The sequence below is a fragment of the Podarcis vaucheri genome (assembly GCF_965113315.1).
Source record: "Podarcis vaucheri genome assembly, chromosome: 11".
Classification (NCBI taxonomy): Eukaryota; Metazoa; Chordata; class Lepidosauria; order Squamata; family Lacertidae; genus Podarcis; species Podarcis vaucheri.
The window spans coordinates 17,926,628-17,950,882 of record NC_138749.1 but is presented as its reverse complement, the minus strand read 5'-3'; the positions used below and the strand labels follow the sequence as shown (position 1 = coordinate 17,950,882).

At 43.4% G+C, this 24,255-nt stretch overlaps 1 protein-coding gene across 4 annotated transcripts in view; it reads right to left on the bottom strand.

Moving 5' to 3' along the window:
- The window catches only part of SPEF2 (sperm flagellar 2), a 96,458-nt gene that overhangs the window by 16,067 nt on the left and 56,136 nt on the right, over positions 1-24,255 (bottom strand). For 2 of the 4 annotated variants that reach the window (XM_082241736.1, XM_082241737.1), the window contains exons 25-35: positions 24,086-24,246; positions 22,556-22,730; positions 20,620-20,863; positions 17,936-18,055; positions 16,386-16,524; positions 15,546-15,775; positions 10,303-11,450; positions 9,989-10,206; positions 9,690-9,898; positions 9,471-9,594; positions 8,922-9,371 (exon numbers count right to left, since the gene is read on the bottom strand). In XM_082241736.1, coding sequence (XP_082097862.1) covers positions 8,981-9,371; positions 9,471-9,594; positions 9,690-9,898; positions 9,989-10,206; positions 10,303-11,450; positions 15,546-15,775; positions 16,386-16,524; positions 17,936-18,055; positions 20,620-20,863; positions 22,556-22,730; positions 24,086-24,246 — 3,159 coding nt within the window. In that variant the 3' untranslated portion in view covers positions 8,922-8,980. Of the gene's footprint in view, positions 1-3,237; positions 3,421-5,321; positions 5,429-8,921; positions 9,372-9,470; positions 9,595-9,689; positions 9,899-9,988; positions 10,207-10,302; positions 11,451-15,545; positions 15,776-16,385; positions 16,525-17,935; positions 18,056-20,619; positions 20,864-22,555; positions 22,731-24,085; positions 24,247-24,255 lie in introns of those variants that run through there. The other 2 variants (XM_082241738.1, XM_082241739.1) reach the window with 1 other exon arrangement.

Genomic DNA, 24,255 nt, shown 5'->3' with positions numbered 1-24,255 from the left:
TTCCCATTGGAGTGAATTATAGCTCCATCCTAAAAGCAAGCAGCAAGCATAGGAGGTTCAATACAGATCAAGACTACAACAGGAGGTGAAGGGCTAGGGCCCTCTTTGCCCCCCACACCAAAGTTCCAATTTGGATCAGGGCTTCTGCTGTTGCAATTTGCTTTCAAAAAGTCCTTCACGCAACTGCTAATTGTGTGAATTGCATTCTCTTCTAGTTTGGCCCTGCAATGCACAGTTCAAGAGGCAGGAGAGCGGCATGGCGGTCTACGTGACATGCTCACTGAAGAACTGTGTCCCAGAGTGCTTTCCTTCCACCATGAGTAGTGTGCAGAATGTGGCCACCAAAATGTGGCATCAGGAAGGCAGGGCAGCCATCATTCATCAGGGATTTTGAAACCTCCATGGAAATGGAAGCCGATGCTGTTGATGCGCTCTGGAGTCTGTAAAACGTATGTGAGTAAATGAGCTAGGCATCTGGTTTCCAGAGCACATAGAAGGACTAGCTCTAGATCCCAGGGCAAGGAACAGTGTGTAGAGCAGCTGGAATCCATCTCCCATCAACCCCAGCCGACATGGCCTGCAGGCAGGGATGATGGGAGGGCTAGTCCAGCAACATCTGGTGTGTGTGTTTCAGGTTCCCTTTCCTTGCTCTAAGTGGAGAAAGCTTTTTCTTTAGCATTTTTCCCATGCCTCTCAACAAATTTATACCCATATTCTGTAGTTTCTTCTCCCACTCTTCCCTTCACACCCTACTTTTGCCTTGTGTTGCCTGGACTACAGAGTAGTTGTGGAAAAGCTATATCCATACATGCTGTACTGTCAGCTATGGCTACAAACACAAATCAGGTATGCATTGAGCAACAGGCTTAATCAAAGGGACCTAAAGAAGCTGAAAGGTACAAACCAACCCTATTTTTCAAAGCAGACATGGGGACCTGTTACAAGCTTGTCCCAGGCCCAGAAACTGTGATTCGTCACTGGCTGCAGCAATGGAGCTGAAGGGGGTATCATGGAGGCATTTTTGCGAATGGTGTGTGCACACTCATTCCTGTATCATGTTGATTTAGAAGTTTTGCAGTGTTTCAGACTTCTCAGACCCAAGAAATGAGTGTTTACACCACAGGAAAAGATGTGTCTGCTTGGTATAACACTTTCAAGTCTCTGAAAAGAAAACATGACTACTGTTTGTCTCCAGCATCAATCTGTTCTATGGTGAAAACGAAAGCAGTTGACTTGAAAGCTACTTATGTCAGAAGGGTTCTTTGCAAGTCTATAGATGATACTTAACATGGGAGGCAAAACCCAAGTCCACATCTTTAGTATATAAAAACAGATTCTTTTTCTTGTCAATATCATCTGGGACAAGAAGCACCACAACTCCATTCCCAGCCCCAGTATGCTAGAAAACCCAGTTCATATTTTAGCCTCATGGACTTCTGTGGGGTTTCAACTGGGAAGTAACCAAATTTTATGGGTGGATTTAGATTTTTTAAAAACATTTTTGCTCAAAAACATCACTTACACATTTTTCTTCCAGTAGCACCTTAAAGACCAACTAAGTTAGTTCTTGGTATGAGCTTTCGTGTGCATGCACACTTCCTTCAGATACACTGAAACAAGAACTAACTTAGTTGGTCTTTAAGGTGCTACTGGAAGGAATTTTTTTATTTTGACTATGGCAGACCAACACGGCTACCTATCTGTAACATTTTTCTTGTTTCACTCAGATTTACCAGCCCAAAGATCAGAGAACTGATACCAGATACTGAACCAAAGGATGTTCTACCTAGCTTCCTGTGTTGACTCTGGAGCTGTTGGTATGTTTTTAGTCTCTTTGCTGCTGAGCAAAATACCACAACTCTGCGTAGGTGGGTGAAATATTGAGAGCAGCATCTCTTTGTGGTTTTTCCATCCCTAGTGGTGACTGTTTCTTTTCCTTTTTCTGGTGACATGTGTTGCCACATGATGGGGGTTTGCTTTTCCTTTTTCTAGTGAAAAGTTGCCTTTGTACTGCCATTGAATAATGGCAGCAGAGAGCAGCAAACACAGGCATGAGCCATTAGCTGCCCAGGGTTGGCACCTAGGAAGCTGAGTGCAGAAAGGTGGGGGAGCAGGAGACAGGACTTAGCCTCTCATCTGTCTCTCCAGACCCACTTTTCCTCACATCCGCTAAGCTGTTCCCTCCCATGGATCAAAAGATATTGGGAGAAGATGCAGGAATTAGCCTTTTGGGATGACTATGATACATCTTACAGGGAATGCAATAATGTTCCTCACTCCCCAGAATGCAAAACCAACCTATTTGTTATAAATTACTACAGTGCTAGGATGATACTCTACCCCAGCCACATCATGCACTTCTGAAGGAAAGGCAAGGGAGCACCACATGAAACTGACCTAAAATAAATTAGTATGAAATGTTTAATTTGAAGTAATTTAATTTATGAAATGTTTTGAAACTGACATGCACTTCTGATTTGTTTCACGCACACATGCCCAGGCTACGTCATTTCTGAACCACAAGCCACTTTTATAACACAGTCCTATGCACGTCTACTTGGAAAGAAGTCTCACTGTGTTCAGAGCGGCTTGTTCTGAAGTCGGTACACTGGCCTTACAGTTAGGATGTTGGGTGGAAGGGCCTGTGTTGGCTAAAATGAAATTAAAAACCACATTGGTGCATGAATGACTAGGGGCAGAAGGAGCTGCCAGTTTTGGTTCTGTCCACTTCTCATTTTTATTATCTTAAGTTTAGTTTTCCACATTTCTGAAGCAATTTGTTTTTTTTAAAAAAAATCCTCACAAAACTTCATTAGCATTTTAGTACAAATTTCTTCTAAAAAAACATATTTCTGTATGCAGCTTTGACTAATGTCCACATCTTTGCAAACTATGTCTCCTAACAGAATTCATTTTGCTATGCTATTTTCTCCAGTACCTTGATATTTTTGCACATTTCCCCCTGGTGTATGCATGTCTGTGAACACTGTGTGCTTGGGGCATGGCACTGCAAAATTCAGATAAGAGGGAGTTTGGAAGGAAGCCATTGATTTGGCTTCCATATTCTGCAAATTTGGTAAACTGGGCTTTACATGTGAATGGAACTGAATTTTCCCTCCATCCCAGTTCAGGGCTTGTGGCCCACAGGGTGTGAAGACTGGCTGGCTGCTTGTCCCCCTGGTTTCATTGGGACTCACAGCCACAAAAATAAAACTGGAGAGAAGAAGAAATTGGGACCTGATCATATTCTTCCTCTGTGACAAAGCCCGATCCATCCACATCCACATCCTGGAATCTCTGCAGCGTTTCAAGAAGCTCCGTCACTGAGGGCAGAGGCCAAGGCTGGGAAGCTGCTTGCAAGAATATACGCCAGTCCACAGTGTCTGAGTCCACTGTTAACGCTGCTGCCAGGCCCTGCAACTGTAACATCCAAAAATACACAAGTTTACTTAACACAGTAAAAGTACAGTGGTGCCTCGCAAGACGAAAAGAATCTGTTCTGTGATTCTCTTCGTCTAGCGGTTTTTTCGTCTTGCGAAGCAAGCCCATTGACGGATTAGCGGATTAGGGCTATTAGCGGCTTTTAGCGGCTTTTAGCGGCTTATCTGCTGATCGGATCAGCTGATAAGCGGCTTCGCGGCTTAGAAAAAGGGGGGGAGGGGAAAAAACCAGCAGGAACTCGCAAGACATTGTCGTCTTGCGAAGCAAGCCCATAGGAAATTCATTTTGCGAAGCACCTCCAAAACGGAAAACTCTTTCGTCTAGCGAGTTTTCCGTCTTGCGAGGCATTCGTCTTGCGGGGCACCAATGTAAGTGGAATGGGTAACTAAGGGCAGGGCCATTTTATGCACCGTGTATCTTATACAGACAGAAGAATCCTTTGGCTTCAAAATCACTGACTGCTCCCCAAACAGACAGAAAGCTGAAACTGGGCAGAAATATAGTCCATGACATCAACTGCAGGGAACTTTTTTCAAAAGAGACATTTTAACGCCTCGTCTCAACACAGGACTTCTGCTTTGTGACACGAGACTGTGCTCCAGCAGAAAGCAAGGTAGCCTTGCCTCCATTTGAATGCAGACATGTATTTGTAGCTGGTTGACTGACTGAACTCAAAGAGTGCTCACTAAAGGTTCCTTGTCATCCTGGAAAAAGTGATGAGGGGTGACACAGGGTTCTGTTCTGGGCTCCTTGTTGTTCAACGTCTTTATAAATGACAGATGAAGGAATTGAGGGGATGATCAAATTTGCAGGTGACACCAAACTGGGAGGGGTAGCTAATGCTGCAGAAGACAGAATCAGGATTCAAGATGACCCTTAGAAGATTGGAGAAATGGGCCAAAACTGACAAAATGAATTCCAAAGAAGGATATTTACAAGCTGCAATGTGTGCAGGGGAGGTTGACCAAGATGATCAAGGGTCTGGAAACCAAGCCTTATGAGGAATGGTTGAGGGAGCTGGGTATGTTTAGAAAATAGGAGACTGAGAGGAGATTGGATAGCCATCTTCAAATATATAAGGGCTGTCAAAATAGAAGATGGGGCAAGCTTGTTTTCTCCTGCTCCAGAAGGTAAGACCAAAACCAACAGATTCAAGTTACAGGAAAGGAGATTTCGATGAAACATCAGGAGGAACTTTCTGGTGGCAAGAGTTGTTTGACAGCAGAACGGGCTCCCACGAGAAGTTATGGACTCTCCTTCCTTGAGGGTTTTTAAGCAGAGGTTGAATGGCCATCTGTTATGTATGCTTTAGCTGAGGTTTCTGCTATGCAGTGGATTGGACTAGTATGACCCTTGGGTCCCTTCCAATTCTATGATTTCAACAAGCCTCCACAATTTCGCCTACAAGCATTGGATTTTGGGAGGAAGTAATTTTCAGTGGCTGCCCGGCATACAAACAAATTGACATGGCGGCCAGGAACATATCTTTGCAGATAACAAGCTGGGTTTATTCACTAGTACTGTTGTGTACCTGATCAATTTCGTAAACAAAAGAGATGTATGCCTTACTTGTTAAACAGAAGTTGCAGTGCAATCTGGTTTGCTTCCATAATCATTTTTTTACGCTAACTACATTTTATTGTTTTGTGGATGGCTAATGTAGTTACTTTTTAAAAATGCTTTTGCTGCATTTTACCTCTTTCTTTTTTAATCGTAAGGCCATTAGCCCCAAAGGCTATAAATTCTATAATAAAGACACGTATCCTATTCTAGTAATGTAAGCATCCATTTAAAATTGTAAGCATCTCAATTGTACATCTAGTCAACATAGCAAATGACTGTCAAAAATCACAAGAATAGCGGACACAGTGAGCACTCACGTCATAAATGGAGAGGTGGAGCCAAGCATCAGGAAGCGAGTTTGAGCCAAGATTCAAATTAATCAAGTCATAAACAATGTCAATGAATGTTTTGCTTGGTATTAAACCTAGACAAATGACAAAAGAAAAGAAAAGTATCACATTGGGACTGATATGAACAGTTTAAAATCTGTTATAATCTTAAAATCTGACTTTTCCTGATGAGGCGTATCACATCTACCTCTCGTTTTTATCTCCTAATTACACAAAGACTGTAATTGCACACGGTAAATGTAGCTGCACACCGCATCATGGCTTTTTGGGTCAAAAATTCTATGTGTAGCCATACATGCTGTACAATTTACTCAATAACACTACAATAAGAAACTGAAAGCACAATCCTACGGATGTTTACTCAGGAGTAAGCCCCAGTGTGTCAATAAACATTCACTGTGTCTACGATTCTAATTTCTTTTTTTTTAGAACTGCAGGATAATTGGTTCTTAAAATCAGATGGGAAAATCTATGTATAGCACTGTGCAAATTAATTTGAGTCTTTCCTGACTTTGTAACACAAACAAGCAGTTTTTTCTTTGTTTTTGTTTTGCCTGATCCATCGCAGAGGTATGAAGCTAACGATGGGAACTTGTATGAAATGCAGCTACACTTAAAGGGAAATCCTGTGCACAGCAATTTGGAAAGTAGTCCATGCTGAATACATTGCCATTGACTTCCGACTTCCAAGCAGGCGTGTGTAGGATTGAGCTGCTTGCCTGGCTGTTTTTTCTTATAGGCATCTGATGCACTACTTGAACCTCAGAAAGTGCACCTTATAAAAATCACATTATTCTGCATTGTGGGTGACCATTTGGGGAAGACCCACAGCTCTGTGATAGATCATCTGCTTTGTATGCAGAAGGTCCCAGGTTCTGCCAGTTAGTGCAGACAATTCTGAGCAAAATGGTCTTCGCTTGTGACCCAGCAAGTCGAATGTAGCCTGCCAGTTAGATACTGCAGCCAGCAGCCTATGTTTTGTCATGAGCCCAGGGGGTTTGTTGTAGTGGCTAGAGAGCCAGCCTAACTCCAGGGAGAACTGGGTTCAAATCCTATTCAACTATGAAGCTGACTTGAGTGACATTGGGCCAGTCTTAGCTTAACCCACCACACAGGGTGGATTAAAGCGGGAGGAGGCCTTGACTTCCTTGTAGGAAAAGTGAGATATACATGAAATAAAGTTGGGGGAGATCTGATCCAAATTAGGCAAGTTGTCATTTCATATAATTAAAGCTGAAAGCCGGCAATGTGTACAGTGGAGCCTTAGAGGAAGTGTGAGAAGTTTGCAGAGGAATCAAAGCTGCTACAAGTAAATAATGTAACCTTATTTCTATTTCTATTTTTTTTAAAGAGAAGCTCCCATGCAGCACTGCTTTTAGAAACTACGGATAGAAGCTTAAGCCAAGCAGTTTATAGAATAACAACTTAAGAATTATAATAGTGGATTTCCACCCAACGCAAAAAGCACCTTCAGGGGAGGTAATTTCCTCCAGTCCACAGTAGGGAGGGAAAGGGAGGTTCTAGGTTTCAGTACATGCCAAATGCTGCTTGCACCCACCCCACTTGATCTATGTGCACAATGGTGCATTTGATTATGTGACTATCTGAAATGTTGGTTGATTCCTAAATGACAAAGCTTTGATTTCGTGAGAGAGAGAAATGATAATGAGTTGGGTACTATTACTGTCATCCACAAAAATGTTATACATTTAAAAAAGGTAAAGGTACCCCTGCCCATACGGGCCAGTCGTGTCCAACTCTAGGGCTGTGCGCCCATCTCGCTTAAGAGGCCGGGGGCCAGTGCTGTCCGGAGACACTTCCGGGTCACGTGGCCAGCGTGACAAAGCTACTCTGGCGAGCCTGCACCAGCGCAGCACATGGAAACGCTGTTTACCTTCCCGCTATAAAGCGGTACCTATTTATCTACTTGCACTTAAGGGTGCTTTCGAACTGCTAGGTGGGCAGGAGCTGGGACCAAACGACAGGAACTCACCCTGCCGCGGGGATTCGAACCGCCGACCATACGGTCGGCAAGTCCTAGGCGCTGAGGTTTTACCCACAGCGCCACCCGCGTCCCTGTTATACATTTTACAATATGTTAAAAGTAGGCGTTTTTAAAATTATAAATTTTAAGAATGTATTTTTCTACAGTCATTTGACTACAGTGCATCTAAGTGGAAACCAGTATTTGTATGGACATTCGCTATGCGAAACAGGTTGAGAAACAGAGGTATGGGGGGACCCATGCAATTTGTGCCCCATGGATTCTACTCTGTCTTCTTAGCTACCTCTGCCAAGTAGTGACTATGGAGAGAAAAGGGAAATGGGTTTGTTCCTTTACTGCTGCTATATAATGCACAATGACCTCTTGGGCCATGACTACTTTTAGCAAGCTCTACATTGGTCAACCAGTTAATCAAGCTACGCATGCATTCAAAAGTAGTGGCGTTCTACATCTATGGTTGCAGCTATTGAATCTGAAAGCATCAAGGTACAAGAGATGATGCTGCGATACCTTCTAGAACCAGGAACATTTAAGATGTCATATCCGCAGGTGATATCCTTGATGTGTAAAGGAGGCAATATCCTCAACTTATTTTTACTACAAAGATATTTCATTCTGCACGTTTCTGCTGGCACTGAAAGTCTCATCTCTTCTTTTCTCTTGTTATTTTGCAGATAAGAAAAATTAAGTGTCTTGGCATCCTTCGTAGTTAGGCGTTTGATAAAAAGTGTTCTCTTCCATTGCTTGTTTTTAATCCAGTTAAACACTAAGTAGAACAGTTGCAGCAATTAAGAATGAAGAAATGCATGAATGAATACTGTGACTCTTCGGAACAATTTTGGAAGTCCAAATTATTGAGGGAATCAACCCTTATTTCCCTCCCACAGGCAATTATTTTTACATGTCAAATCTCCAGAAGAATGAAAATGAACAGGAAATCAGATGTCAGTAAAAACAGTAGAAATAATTGCTTATCCATAATAATAACCGTAACAGGGATAAAATAATTTCTGTAATACAATACAGGATAATAAACAGTTGTTCAGGATCTAGCCAGAATCATAATATTCCTAAACACTTGCTATAAATATATTGGAAAATTCCAAGCACTTAGAAAGACAGTGATAAATTAAAATCAATTTAATTGCAGCTTAACAGAAAGAAGGAAGACTATGAAGTTCCATCAAGGAGTCAAGAGCGTACACTTCAAATTATAAAAATGAACCACACACACACACACACACACACACACACATAGACAAAAATGATACTTGATAATTTCATATGCCAACCCAATACCACATATTTCAAAAGAAATACCTGATAAGCATATTCTGACAATACCTAGCAGTTTGATAAGAAATATATACAGCTTTTCCAAAAGACATATTTCTTATTTCTCTCCCTTCCCATCTCAGTGTATGTGTTAGTTTCATGACACATTATATGTGCTCTTGGATGTTCCATTATAATCAAGCAGTATATAAATTGTGGTTGAATAAATAAATAAATAGAAATTGTCCAGTAAATAGTTACCAAAAAAAAAAAAAAAAGGAAAAGGAAAAGTCAACGCACATTATTAAAAATATTTGAGGAGACAGCTGAAGAGAGTGTTTCACATCTAATAGCTTCCAAATGAGCTTTCCCTTTCCCTTTCCCATTCAGAGTCAGATGAACAATCTGGTGTCTCAGGGTTGACCACGCCCTGCTCAGCCTGTAGTCTCCTATTCCTTTGTGAGGAAATATTCCACAACTGGATAGCCTTTTGGGGGTCAAACTTCTTGATATCTGGAGAATTCATCAGAATGACCATGCGATCGGTCATGCTTTCAAACACCAGCTTTGAACGTAGCCTCATCATTGTAAGTTTCATCTGACAGAAGCCTCGTGCTGCCTCGTCAGAACTGGCAGGTAGCGTCAAGACAAGATCTACCAGCGTCAAGATGTTTGGATATTTATGAGAATAATCTGTGTTCACTGCTTCCCATGTCAATCTCCGGATGCTCTGATATCTAGAAAGGATAACAACTGTTACTAAATGTGTTTCTCCCACTGACATATTCAGAAAATTCATTTGAATTTCATGTCCTCTTGCTTGCTATTTATTATACCTATTATACAGCTCTGCTTTTAACATGTTCCATTCGGTCTCCACTTCATAAACCTTCACATTGGCACATTCCAGGACCGGCTCATAATACTTCGTCAAGACCGACACTTCCACTTCACCAAATTCTGCAAGAGGTTGAACATTAATTTTAAAAGCAAACAAACCACCCATGCATTTCGGAAAGAAACAATCCCTTTGGATGTAGTCTGGTTTTCTGTACCTGGCTCGATTTTGTCTGGCCACAGCTTAAAACTTCCAATAGCGCTTGCTCTCAAAACATCTTCGCTAGCATCACAGAAGCAATCACGCAGCTGCTTCAAAAGATTGCTTATTAATTCTATCCGGATGGCTGATATGTCACTATCTCCTACAAGCTGGTGACCATGAAAATGTGTGATGGCTTCCACCAGACGCTCCCTTGGCCCCGATCTGAAAAAAGATTACATTTAACGAATGTACTGTGTGCCTTTGATTTGGATACATCCAGTTAATATACAGTTTTGGTTAAGCATATACAACCTTGCTCGATACATTTGGAGTGTTTCCAGTGTTGACTGGCTTGTTGCGAACACATCTGCGATGGAAGAGTTCTGATCCTGGGCGACGCGGGAGAGGATGTTGAGGACGTTAATGACATCAAGCAAAAAGTGAGAAAACTTGACAATGTCTGTTTTCAGAAGAAGCTTTAAGAGGTCTTTGGCTTTCTGGTGATTTGAGGAACATGGTTCCTCTTCTACCTGGATGCAAGAAAAACAAGTCAGTAGAGCAATGACCAAACACAGGTTTTCACTTATTATTTCTTCAAATCATGCTTGGTTTTAAAGAGCCTTTACCTTACTCATGTGTAAGACAAATGCTGGGTATCCTTTCAGAAGGATCTGAAGAGCTGTCTGTAGGCGAAGAAGCCATCGGGAGCCACCAATTCGAGAAGGAATGGATGTTCTCAGGTTGAGATCTTCATAGACTAGCTTGAGGTCGTTCTTGTTCAGTGGAGAGTTATAATAGTAGTACATGTTTTGCAAGAGCTCTGTTAGAATGGTGTATAGTTGGGTGCTCTTCAGTGCTGCCTTGTAAGCTATTTCAAGGTGATGCACGAGGCAATGCACACTCTGAACACATGGCTGGATTTCTTTTAACAGTTTAGCTACCCCATTGCTTTGTCCAACCATAATATCTCCACCACCACTTCCAAAGCCAACAAGTTTCCTCGCCCAGTCTTGGCTTGGCAAATTGAGCTGCAAACTGGTCTGTAATGTTTGCACAATGGCATTCTTCACAGCAGCCGCATCACGTTTGTCCACTGACTGAACGCCAACAATCTGGCAGTGGATCTTCCCTTGGAGTGCAAAACGTACGTACACCAGGGCAGCTTCTCTTATTGTGCTGTCTGTAACGCCATCACTAATGAGTGAGAAGAACTTGCATTTTTCTAATTTCTCTTTCAAGGCTCTTCGTTCCACTTCAGCAATGAAATGAATAAAGATCCTTGCTGCCTTGTCATTTCTAAATATGGAACCAATATCCACCCCTTTCATATCATCCAGCTTACACATCCAGTCCAGGTCTGTGATGGGGCGTCCAGTTTTGGCAATGGCGTGGCATGTTCTGAAAAGGTTTTCTATTCTTCCTAAGGTTGTTTTGCTCATGCTCTTTAACATCTGCTCAGTGGTAGCTGTGTCTGGGACAGAGCCACTGGCTGCTTCCATACAGGTAGCCCATGCATGAGCTTCACTGTTGTGGTGGTCGTTGACTAATTCAAGTACAAAGTCATCAGTCCCAGAACAAAAATTGTGTGTTTTCTCCCCTAAATCCACATTGTGTTTCCGACACAAAGCACAGTACATGGTGCCCCTCTCACTGTCATGTTTTAGCCAAGGGTACTTTGACAGCCATATTTGTTGAAACTGGTGATTCTTTCCTGGTTGTTTTTGGATGCCTGGAGTTATATTCTTGCTTTTAAATTGTTTCAGTGCTGCTATGGCTATAAATATTTTAAATATAACTCAGTATTAGGATGCATTATTATTGTGGTTGCACACAACTAAAGATAGGCATGCATAAGTAGCCTAAGTGGCTAAGATCACATACTTGGAAGTAAGTCACAGACAGACACATTACCAAACCTATGAATATGAACCTCAACAACTCATTAGGTTCACCTTAAAAATGAGGCAAGCACTAAAACCTCCAAATTCTTCTCCGGCTCAGGTTTTAACCTCAACTGCAGAATTCCCTTCTACCTATATGACTGCTGATCCAGCAGCAAAAGCAACACAGCCAGGAACTCTCCCTTTCCCTCCTCCTATCTCTGTTCCACCTCCTCCCTACCCTGTGCCTTGAACACTGGGGAGTGCAATTTTCACAGATTGCTAGACAACGTTAGTTGCTCACAGGAACTACCTCCCCCAACATTCCAGGTGTCAGGGATGGTAGGGAAGAAGAAAGGAAGGAAAAGAGGTGAGGCTAGGAAGAACAAGAGCCCCCCCTGAAATCCCACCCCCCATTTTGCTGCTGTAGGTGGAGGTTGGCGCAGGGGAGAGAGAGCTCTCCCTCCACCATTTCTGAAGCAGCAGTCATCAGCTAATGGTGTTTGAAGACTGCAGGAGAGTGGCTGGTGCTCTTCAGTGCTGCCTTTCAAGCCTTTTTAAGACAATGCACCTTTGAACACTTGGCTGGATTTCCTTTAATACCTTAGCCACTCCATTGGTTTGTCCAACCATAATGTCTCCACCATTTCAAACTCTCAGAAAAAGACAACTTCCCAAGCACTCTCCACTTTTGCCCATAAGTACCAATTCCAATCCAAATCAATCCTGGGGGGCGGGAGTTAATTGACTCCACTGCAAACAAGTCCACACAATTCTAATTAAGAGTGTGTTCAGCATCAAACTGAAAACCAACGGCAAATCAAAAAACCAAGAGTACTGATTGCTGCAACTGTGCTCTGTAAGAGGCCAGAAGGGTTATCTTTCCTAGGCAATGGAAATGTCCTGAGAAAAAAAACTTTATTAAGATAGTCAATGTTCCACTTAATGCCATTTTCTTTCCTATAGGAAGAATCAGTAACAAGGCCGTTGGCCTCTTAAGCAAATCTGGGTGCTTTCCATGTTGCTAGCTAAGCTTCTCTGTATGATCTAATCTTCCTTTTGTGGCTAAAAGTACTCTGAAGCCACAGATATTGGTTGATTCTGAGTCAAAATACTATTTGGTATACAGCATGCAAGTTTCCTTCTACCGTTTCCCTTTTTTCTGCTGACTTCCTATATGATACTACAAATTTGTAGAGCAAAGCTCTAAAAATCCTTTCTGCTTGTTCGTGCAGTAATTTTGAAGGGGTCTGCAAAGGCGTATAGTGTTTTTACATATAAAAATGTCAGAAGATCTCTTATTCCTAGTTCAGATGGTACAGCAGTGTATTACACCCTGTATCAAGTTGGAGGCAAGCATGGAGAAGGACCTCTATGCAAATAATTCTAGAGCTGAGATTATATCAACAGGGCTTGGTGTGGGGAGTGGCAAGGATGTCTTTGACCGATACTAAATATCTACCCCTGATAGCTTTAGCCTGGGCCAGATACAAACAAGGACAAGGCTCCTGGACTTTTTAATAGTTAAATGGAAGAGGGAATTTTCAGCAGGTGCAGTTTGCATGGTGAACTATAGCTACAGAAATTCCCCCTTCCTCACAACTATCAAAAGGTGCAGGACACCTGCCTGCTTTTGCATCTGGCTACTCCAGATAATGCAGGTGGCGCTGTGGGTTAAACCACAGAGCCTAGGACTTGCCAATCAGAAGGTCGGCGGTTCGAATCCCTGCGACGGGGTGAGCTCCCGTTGCTCAGTGTTGTTCAGCCTGGACACTGAGATCCAGCACCAAGGGCCTTCTGGCGGTTCCCTCATTGCGAGAAGTGAGGTTACAGGGAACCAGACAGAGGGCCTTCTCAGTAGTGGCACCCACCCTGTGGCACCCTCAGTAGTGGCACCCTCCCTTCAATTGTGAAGGAAATAAGCAGCTATCCTATCTTTAAAAGACATCTGAAGGCTGTTCAGGGAAGTTTTTAATATTTAATGCTGTACTGTTTTTAACACTTGATTGGGAGCCGCCCAGAGTGGCTGGGGAAACTCAGCTAGATGGGCGGGGTATAAATAATAAATTATTATTATATTATTATTATCAGTCCCTGCTCTTGTCAACCTAGCAGTTCGAAAGCATGTCAAAGTGCAAGTAGATAAATAGGTACCGCTCCGGCAGGAAAGTAAATGGCGTTTCCATGCACTGCTCTGGTTCGCCAGAAGCGGCTTAGTCATACTGGCCACATGACCCGGAAGCTGTATGCTGGCTCCCTCGGCCAATAAAGCAAGATGAGCACCACAACCCCAGAGTTGGTCACAACTGGACCTAATGGTCAGGGGTCCCTTTCCCTTTACCTTTACACCAGATAGCTTGCTAAAGACCCAGCGGCGTAGCGTGAGTTGTCAGCACCCGGGGCAACGCAAGTAATTTGCGCCCCCTAACCCGGGGCAAGGCAAGTAATTTGCGCCCCCCCAACCCCTAACCTGCGAGTTGCCGCTGGCGCTGCAGCCCAAACGACGCCGCTTGCCCGGAGGAGGAGGGGGGCAGAGAGGCGAGGAAAATGCAACGGCCCAGCAGCTGCAGCAGCACCGGCGGAGGGGGGGCTGTGAGGAGGGGCTACCTGGCGCGTCCTCCGCGGCGAGCGCTGAGAGCCGCTGCCTGCCGGGCGCCTTCAGCCCGGACGCGCACACAGCTCGTCGGTTCCGCGAGACATGCGGCTCCGCTACAGCCTGCGCCCGAGGCTCTTTGGCGACTCCGGAGGCAGCGAGCGCGCCCCCCCCCCAGATGTTGCGCCCGGTGCGGCCGGCACCCCTGGCACCCCCCACGCTACGCCACTGTACAGACCAGCCTTCCCCAACCTGATGCCATCCTGTCAGCTCCAGTCATATTTCTATCAGGGATGATAGAAATCGTGGTCCAAAACATCTGGAGGGTACCGAGTTAGGAAACCATTTAATAGACCACAATCTCCTTTGGGAAGAAGGCAGGGATAGATGTTTTGATGCTAATGCTGATGGTCAATTGTTACCAGGTCAGTGTCAATATATAAGAGCACAGCTACGTGTTCAGAAAAAGCACATTTTACAGCCTGCTTCCAGGCTGATGTCGCCTGACCTCCCTGCACACACTGTGCAAAGCAAATCAGGAAGAATGCTCAATTAACAACCTTTTTGAAAAGTATTTAATGTTCTAAATGTTGCTCGGAATCCTACTCAACCTTTCCTGGGAGCAAGCGCTAAAGAAGCAAAGCAGGGCTTACTCCCAAGTAAACATGTACAGCAGGGATTGCCAAACTTCTTGGTCCTGTGGGCACATTAGCAAAGTGGATAAAATGATGTGGGTGCAACATGCAGGCCACAAATCTCCCCTCCTCAGCTGTAATACTGCTGCTCCAATCGCTCCCACAAATAGACTGTAAAAAGTATTATATTGGCTAAGGAAGGAATCTTTCCAGAGTAATTTAAGAAGGAGGATAGGCAGAGGATAGGACATTGTAGGCACCAGGGAAAGCCCCACATCGGTGACCCATGATGTACAGCAGGCTTCCTCAAACTCGGCCCTCCAGATATTTTTGGCCTACAACTCCCATGATCCCTAGCTACCAGGACCAGTGGTCAGGGATGATGGGAATTGTAGTCTCAAAACATCTGGAGGGCAAGTTTGAGGAAGCCTGATGTCTAGGATAGGACTGTTAATGTGTGAGGTAACCTACATGGCTCATGAGTGTTTTGACGCTGCACTTAGATATAATGGAAAAGAAGCATTTCCATATACTGGAACACACCATTGTAAGAAGTTCCAGAATTACTGCTAGCAGGGATATAAAACTGTTAGTAGCTTTAAATCTCAAGTCAGTATTTAATGGCCGAGATCATCTTGTGATTGATCGCTGTAAGCCACTGTGTGTGTGTGTGTGTGTGTGTGTGTGTGGAACAGGATACAAATACTTTGGGGAAATAAATAATAAATAAACAACTTTTTGAAAACAAGGTGATTTCTTACCTTTAGGTGCCACCTGCAGAAACTGCTTATGAAGTGTGCTAAGCTGCGAAATAGTTAAAGTACCATTTGTAGGCATTTCTACCGATGGAGGGCGAGGTGGAGGAAGAGGATCTGGAAAGACTTTGACATCACCGTTAATGTAAAACTCTACGCCTTCCAGAACTAATTCATACTGGATCTTGGTAGAGGTTTCGATGTGGTGGCGGGCAACCTCGGTTAATTTGTTGACACTGTAAGGATTTAAGAAACAGTGGCAGGGGGGTTAAAAAGCTTCAGCAGGAGCAGCTTGTCTGGTGTGACACAGAGCCACAGCAATAGCTTCTCTGTAGAAATGTTGCTTACTGAGAGAAGAAGGAGCAGCAGCGAGGTGGTGGCAGATGCCAGGCAAGGGCACCAGATTGGCCTTGAGTTGATTACAGGTGAAATCCCAGAAACATGGAAAGAGGCCTATATCACAGTAATCCCAAAACAAGATGCAAATTAAAAACTATAGGCCTCTTTCTCTGTTAAACAATGATTACAAGTTGTTTGCAAACATATAAGCTAACAGATTGAAAAAATACACTAAATGAGTATATACATCAAGATCAGGAGGGTTTCTTCCAGGTATACAAATGAAGGAGAATATAAGGAATATTTTGAATATAATAGAATACCCAGATTGGCCTTGAGTGCGCCTCTGTGCAACTCCAACCTGAACACCACCTCACCTGCTCCTGTAGAGGCTTGCACGAAATTCCTCTTTCCTCCTAAAACCTCCCGCATTACCTCGGGGTCCCTTCCAAATCTACAGTTCAGTGATTCCATTATTATAATGCTTTCAACAAAATTAACCATTACCTTGCCATTTCAGCCAAGAATCTCTCCTCAAGCCATGTTTCCATATTCCTGTATGTTACTTCTGCTTTCGTTTGCAGATCTTCAGTGAAGGCGAGTGCTTTGGCTTTCAACAGCTCAAGCCGAGATTTTGCAGCCTCCGCTGTTTTAAGAAATTGTTTAAGAACAAGTAAGAATACAAACACTGTTTTACAGGTCTGGCAATCAAGCGATAGCATTAGGCATTATTTGGGAACTGGCAGTCTGATCCGATGGGTCTATAAAAGCTGGGCTGCTCTAAGTAAGAGCCCTGTGAAGAACAGAAGAGACTTGCTGGTTGAGACCGAAAGCTAATCTTTTCCAGGAGCCTATTTCCACTGCAGCCAATCAGATGCCTATAGTGAGCCCTAAGCAAGACATGGACACCATAGCTGTCTCCCACAGTTGTTCCCCAGTATTCTAGGGCACAATGCTTTGGATCATGTAGATGGTATATATCCATCAATAGTGACAAGCAGCCATGGAAAGCCTTAACATCCAGGAATTTGTCTAATCTGCATTATTATTTTATTATATTATTTTAAACAAAGTAATAATAATAAATAAATAGTAAGTGAGGAATCTGTCTTTTAAAATATTTTATCTGGGAGCTCTCAGTTTCTGCTGTTTACTTCATGGCCAGCAGGTCCCCCACTAATCTGCTTTTAAAGTCACCTAAATTGCTCCACAATTGTATAATGGCCTTGCCCCATAAGTTTGATAGGCACCAACACAGCTGACATTCTGGCGCCAGATTAAAATGTGTTTGCCTGGGCTTGCACAGGATGCTAGTTTCATTGCTTTACTGTTGTGGCTTTATGTTGGAACAATTTTTATTATTATTATTCAATATACTTTACTTCTCATTTTGTTGGCTTGCTGCTGCTTTAAATAATTCCACCATGAGGTCACCCAGTGAATGGTGGGTTAAAATTGTCTTAATAATTGTATAAATGTATTTGTGGCCACTCACTTCTACTAGTTGTCTGCCTTGAAGCTACTGCCAAAATTAGTTTCCCTTAACCGTTGTTAGTTAATTAGTTAGCATTATATCGTAATACCTAAACCTTGCAAGTGTGAAGTGAAACCATGGGTTGAAATGGTTTTGCAAACCATGGATGTCATTATCGATGCTTAAATATTTCAGCTGCAGCAAGCAAACCATGGTTATGGTGGTTTTCCCTGCCTCCTCCCCCCCCCCCCCGTTTCTCCGGTAACAAGGCGATAACAAGCAAGTTTCTCCGATGTCATATTATATACACCTTCCTGGGGGAGGCCTAGTTTAGCAACCTGCAACATGGTTTCACTAGGTTTCAAATCTTATCCAGGGTTATGGCAGTAAATAATGGATAGTGTTAAAAATGGTTAAGCATAATGCCCACAACACGTTCAAGCAAATGCTGCTGTAGCATTTTGAATATTTAAAGCAATCCATGGTCTTTCTTTCCTACTATTTTCCAGCTTAAGCTTAATTCCAGCTTAATTTCAAATGTGGGGCTGTTTCTGAATTTACCTGATTGAAATTTAATGCATACCTTCATGCTCCAGCGCAGCAAAATATTCCTGCTTCATTTTAAGCCTTAGTTCTAGTTTCTTTAGTTCCTCCGGGGATAAAGGAATTGGTGTTGGCGTTGGCTCTGGTGGAGAATGAGAGGCTGCAAGGAGAAGCACGTATTTTTACAAAAAAAAAGAAAAAAGAAAAAAGAATCTGCAAATTTCTGTATGCATAATGCTTTACACTACTGTTAGCCTAACTGGGCATTTCACAAAATGAACGCAACTCAAAATGTAGGTAAAACTGAACTTGTCAACATTTCAGAAACAGGATCTGAAACGAGAGGCAACAAGAGACAGCTTCACTTGATCATTATGTAGTGTGGCATAGCAATCACAGCATCAGACTGGGACTGGGGAGACCTGGGTTCAAATCCCCATCCAACCATAAGGCTTCCTGGGTGGCCCAGGGTCTTTATTAGGCTCCCATCCTCACATGGCGATAGTGAGGATAAAGGGAAGGGTGAGAGGTAACGATACATGCCTTCTTGAGCTCTTTGGACAAAACTCAAGCTATTAATTTAATAAACAAACAATGCTTGGAAAGCATTTCAGGACAGTTACATCATGCAACCAGCACAATCAGGTCTTCCTAAACTTAATGCATGAACTACTCACATGTAGGACCTTCCTGAGTGCAGACCAGATATCTGGTTGTCCCCTGGTAAGGTAGGTTAGGAGGAAATATGGTAAATGGCTCAAGGTCGCCCTAGCGATTTTGATATTCCAAGAATGAACCTTATTTCTTCATTTTACAATAGTATAACCACTATTCAACCATGACAGTTCTCAAAGTATGCCATAACAACATATGAGTGGCATTCAAGTACGTTTTACTCAGAGTAGACACACTGAAATTAGTGAACATGACTGAGGTCTATTAATTCCAATAGGTTTGCCCTGACTAAAACTTGATTGAAAACAACCCAATAAATCAGATATCAAGGAATGTGATGTTGCCTTATTTTTGAAGCTGCCTCTCTTCAGAACATCAGGTGTTGTCGGCATCAAGCAAACCTGGTCTAATATCCAGCGGCTGTGTCTCTTCAGAAGGGCTAAGGCAGCAAAAGGGAGCTACTGTGGGACTTCAGATGCTTTTCAGAGTCCTCTTCCAGTCTACCTGCTGGCCTGGCTATTCTGGCCAGATGGAATCAACAGATCCCAGGCCTCAGAACTCTCAGGATCAGTGGCTGTTGGCACCACTTGGGAGGGGGGACATCAGCTCCCTTGCGGTGGCGCTGCTGCCTCTCTAGATGTGCAGCACTGGTCATAAGGGGAATAACACCCATCTCTGAAATGGAGTGCTGGGCTTATGACCTTTTCATTAATGCAGACCTTCCTGCCCTGGGCTGATGCCAACCACTATGGTCCTGGGCTTTCCTTCTTCCTTGAAATGGTCCTTGGCAAACCTCTCTCCCTGATTCCCCAGGTGTTTCTGCTGCCCTTACTGCTGCTGCTTCGGTCAGATGGCATGGATACCCATTTGGGAAGCAGCATAGCTCAATGGTTTCCATGCCAAAGGTTCCAGGTTCAATCCCTGGCATCTCCAGATAGGCCCCTGTCTGACATCCTAAAGAGCTAGATGGACAAATGGTTTGACTCTGTATACCACAAAAGTGTAACACGACAAGATACAAAATGCCAAAATACCAAACAGCATTCATCTATAACATCAAGTGTCGAATGCTGCCTTTTTGGCTTTGCTTTTTGAATTGTAAGACATCTCTTTGACAACAGACCAGGAAAGATCTTTGAGTACAGTCTAATTTAGGAGTGGGGAACCTGCAACCCTCCAGAAGTTACTGTTTATTACATTTGTATGCTGTTTTTCAGCCACAGTGAGCTTGCAACCAATTGTTAATAATACACAGGGAAAATTGACAGTCTTAATAAAACCATGCATTAAGCAATACATCTCCTGTGTATACTGTATTCCAATACAGTAGTGAAGCATAGTTAGAGCTTGTAGATTACCTTAATTTTAGATGTCCTTTCTAGACCAGAAGCTGACTGCTTTAGTTGTTGGACTCCAACTCCCATCTGTCTCTGTCAGCATGGCAAATGGTTGGGGATTGTGCAGGGGTGTAGCTAACTGCTCTGGCACCTGGAGCGGCGGGGGCGGGGTGATCCGTGCACAGGGGAGCTGTGGTGATCTGTGCATGGGGCGCTGCGGTGATCCGTGCAAGAGGACACGGCGGCATGCTGCCCACAGAGGCTGCCTGGCAGACACAAGCCTCACACTACCATTTCGGGCAGCGCGGGGCCCCAAGCCACCGCATCACTCGCAGGAGAGACACGTGGCTTGGGCACACTGCAGTCCAGGCCCCACGGTGAGTGCCACCCCCCGTGGTGTGCCATTTTTTCACCCTCCTTAAGGATGACACCCAGGGCGGCCCACACCACCCGCACCCCCTTTCCTACACCCCTGGGATTGTGGGAGTTGTAGTCCAGAAACATGTGAGCAGCCACAGGCTCCCTGTCCCTGAGCTAACTCCTGAAAAGGGGGACCGACGTGTGTGCAGGCTCCAGTAAGAGTTATACCTTAACTCCCCTCTTCTGTTTTGCTGGGCAGGCAAAGTTTTGTTGTGGTGGTTTTTTTAAAAAAATCAAACACAATTGTATTAATCCAGAACCCTCCCTCTCTTTTACCTTGCATCTCATTTACCTTTCTTTTTTCCTTTTTTTCCTTTGGCATCTTTGCCTTCCTTTCCTTTGGCATCTTTCCCTCCTTTCCCTCCTTTGGCATCCTTTCCACCTTTGGCTTCCTTTCCTCCTTTCCCTTTTTTCCCTTTCCCTTCTTTCCCCTTCTTTTCTGCCTGGGAAGATTTTTGGCGCTCTTTTTCTTTCATTTCTTGCTGAAGCCGTTCTTTTTCTTCCTCCGCCTCTTTTGCTTGTATTTCAGCCGTAACCTTAATTTTAAAGGGTCACACTTAAGTAAAAAAGCAGCAAGAGCATTTTGAACAAAACGATCGTTGTTTCATGATTGTCAATAACCAGCATGTCGTTATGAAACAAACCACTTAACATTATAAACTATTACTTCTCTATAGGTTGGGATCCAGAGATCATGCGGTGGCTTCTGAACTTTCTCCTTCCAGTCCCCAAGTTGCTCCAGGTGGCTGGTGGGAATCTAATATAACTGCTCCCATACTCTTCTTCTGCTCTTACATCATTCTGGAAAGGCACAGGCTGTAGCATGGGGCCTTCAACCACAGAATGAATGGGCAGATACTGGAGACACTCCCTTGAAATAAGAGAAGACCCTTCTGCTCATGTAAGGGACTCTTTGGATGAGACCCATAGGGCTTATATAAGAACTGCCTTTCCCCATATAAACCAACTCAAACTCTGTGTTCATAATCTGAGGTTCTTCTTAATGTGCCTCCTCCATGTGAGGTTCGGAGGGTGGCAACACGAGAACGGGGCCTTTTCTGCAGTGGCTCCCCATTGTGTAATGCTCTCCTCGGGGAGATTCATCTGGCGCCTTCATTATATATATTTAAGTGCTAGGCAACAACGTTCCTCTTCAATTAGGCATTTGGCTGATTAATATTCTACAGTCTTTTCAATGTGTTTGTGGGAGAGGGAGCTATTGTTTTTTTGTTTTTGTTTTAACGACACATTTGTGGTTTTATCTTGTATTTTTGTCTTGTGAATCACCTAATAAATAAATAAAATAAGTAAGACAGACCATCCGTCACAAATACACATTATCTAGATTACGGATAATCTGCAGGCTTTGTGGACTCCAACTCCCATAATCCCTGCCCTTTGGCGGTGTTGGCTGAGGCTGATGGGAGCCGGAGTCCAATAAATATTTGGAGAGCACCACACTGGCTATCCCTTACCTAAATAAGAGACAGAGAAACTATACAGTACAGGGCATGGATACAGACTTGCTCTTCCATGAATGGAAGTGTCTTCAATCCAGTGGGGGCTCCTGCTGATGGTGAGAGTGGGGAGAGAAGACCGTTTTTTGCTGTTTATATTTGCGCTGCTTTGAAAGGCTCACCAACCTTCTGCATATTTTCGAAGAGGTGCATGGGGCTTCAAGGGGAATCAGTGAAAATTGCCTCCCCTTCCCCTTCTGCCAGTGAGAGTATCCTCTCAGCAGCATTCCACTCATGGGATCTCTGCAGCCAAGTAAAAAATCATTTATGTATGATTTGGGGGGGATAACTACAGCTGTTCCGTGATGAATTTGACTTTCACACTGTTTCATCATGTAAGTAACTGATCAAATTTCAAAGAATTTTCTTATCACCAAATTCTCTATAGAGATGCTTTTTTGAGATATTGAAGGGATTCTCTGAATAGTCCTAGCACATTTATATAATAGGTAAGAATGCCCAATTAAAACTGAAAATTTGCACAAATCAGAGTTTCTGTCTTCAGGGGAATCCTTAAAGAGAGAACACCGCAGTAATCTTGCACTGGAGTCAGCAAAACATTTATCAGGATGCTTCCAAATTGCCTCCATGGTTGGATGCAGGATGCCCAATGTTGGAAATTGCAGAATTTCCTGAGTGCGGGTTTCCTACCGGCCTGATCCAGCAAGTTCTTTTTACATTCTTAACGGCTGTATCCATGGCTTTTCTTACCATGTTGGATATTGTGGCTACAATATTGTGCCACATCTCAGTAATCTGTTTTTCTTCTGGGGCAAAATTAAAGATTATGCTTTCAGAAAACACATCATCCTTGATCTTGACTGGAATTGCTTTCATCTTGTCCTTTGGTTCTGGAGAAGCAGCTCTGTGAACACTCAGAGGAATTCTTAAAACAGAAAGAGAGAGAATGAGAGAGAGAGAGAGAGAGAGGGGCAACAGATTTACTTCTGCATTTCTCAAAACTTAAACTTGTATATTTGCTCTCCAAGAGAATATTTCTGTTCATTATAAAGGTCTCATATAAAAAAATACAAGCTGGTTCCCATGCAGGCCTTACGTTCTGCATAGAAATGGTGCATGGGACAAACCTCAAGTTTCAACATTCTCCCACTGCATGTAGGACATTTAGTACAAACCAAGGCACATAGATGGGTGAAGTCCCTGCCAAATTATCTATCCCTTTCTTCTTTTTTTAAAGTGGATGGATAGTGACCCATACTCATCTATGTAAGGTTTACACTCAACATCCTGCCTGTACTGTTGAAGGTGAGGTGGGAAGGAACCCAAATCTTACTCTCGTTCCCTGATGGCACTTGTAAAACCTAGGCCATATCTGCACCTTACATTTAAAGAAGTTTTATACCGTGTTAAAGAGTCATGGCTTCCCCCAAAGAATCCTGGAAACTCTAAGGGTTCTGAGAGGTATTAGGAGACTCCCTGTGCCCCTCACAAAGCTACAGTTCCCAGAGTGGCATAACAACCAATCCCTCCTTCCAGGGAACTCAAGCCACTGGGGGAAAGAGAGGGCAGCAAGAGGGTGATGACCCTTGACTTGCAAGGACAGAGATCTGAGCTTAGGGAAAAGGTGTCTGCTTGGTATTCTGTCTTTATGCAAGCATTTGCACAAGTACCTGTGTTCATTTGGTGATCAGATCCGGGTTTGAATTTGCACTTTAGCAACCCGGTGAGTGTCCAGGAGCAAAGCATAGGTATTTTGTGTGTTTGTGAATGTGCACACACCTCACTGCATTGTGCATGAGTGTACAGTGTGCATATAATTCATGATAGGTGGAAAAGGTAAGTATAGGATGCATGCACCTGCCTCCAGACTTTTATTTCTTATGAATTCAGTTATGTTGATTACACAAAGAGTATAACTATTTACTTCACTACAACCATAATACCTAAAGCTGTCACCTTTAATTCTTCTCACAGGTGTACTATCGGAACATAAGAAGCCACTTTACACAAGGTCAGACCAATGGTCCATCTGACCAGCAGCAACAGCTCTCCAAGGTCTTGATCAGAAGTATTTACCAATATCTGCTTTCTAAGCTCCCTTTTTGCAACTGGAAATGCCAGAGAATCTTTTGAATGTGAGGTGTGAGGTTGACTACTGAGCTATTTACACTTCCCCAGCCATGCACATAGCTTACTCTATTCCCAAATCAGTTATATTCTCCCTTCCTCTTTCCACCCCCACATCCAGTGATTATTACAATACCACAATTTTAAATGTACATTCTAGTCTTGGCCTCTTCCATGGGTTGTTCTTTATCAGTTAGGTCTATCAAAGGTATTCTGGTAAACTCATTGCTGGTCTCTGTTGGGATTTTGCCTTCCATTCCTCTATAGTAGTCATGCAAAAGCCTCTTGGTATCCTGGAAACGGTCCAGTTCATTCTTCATGAT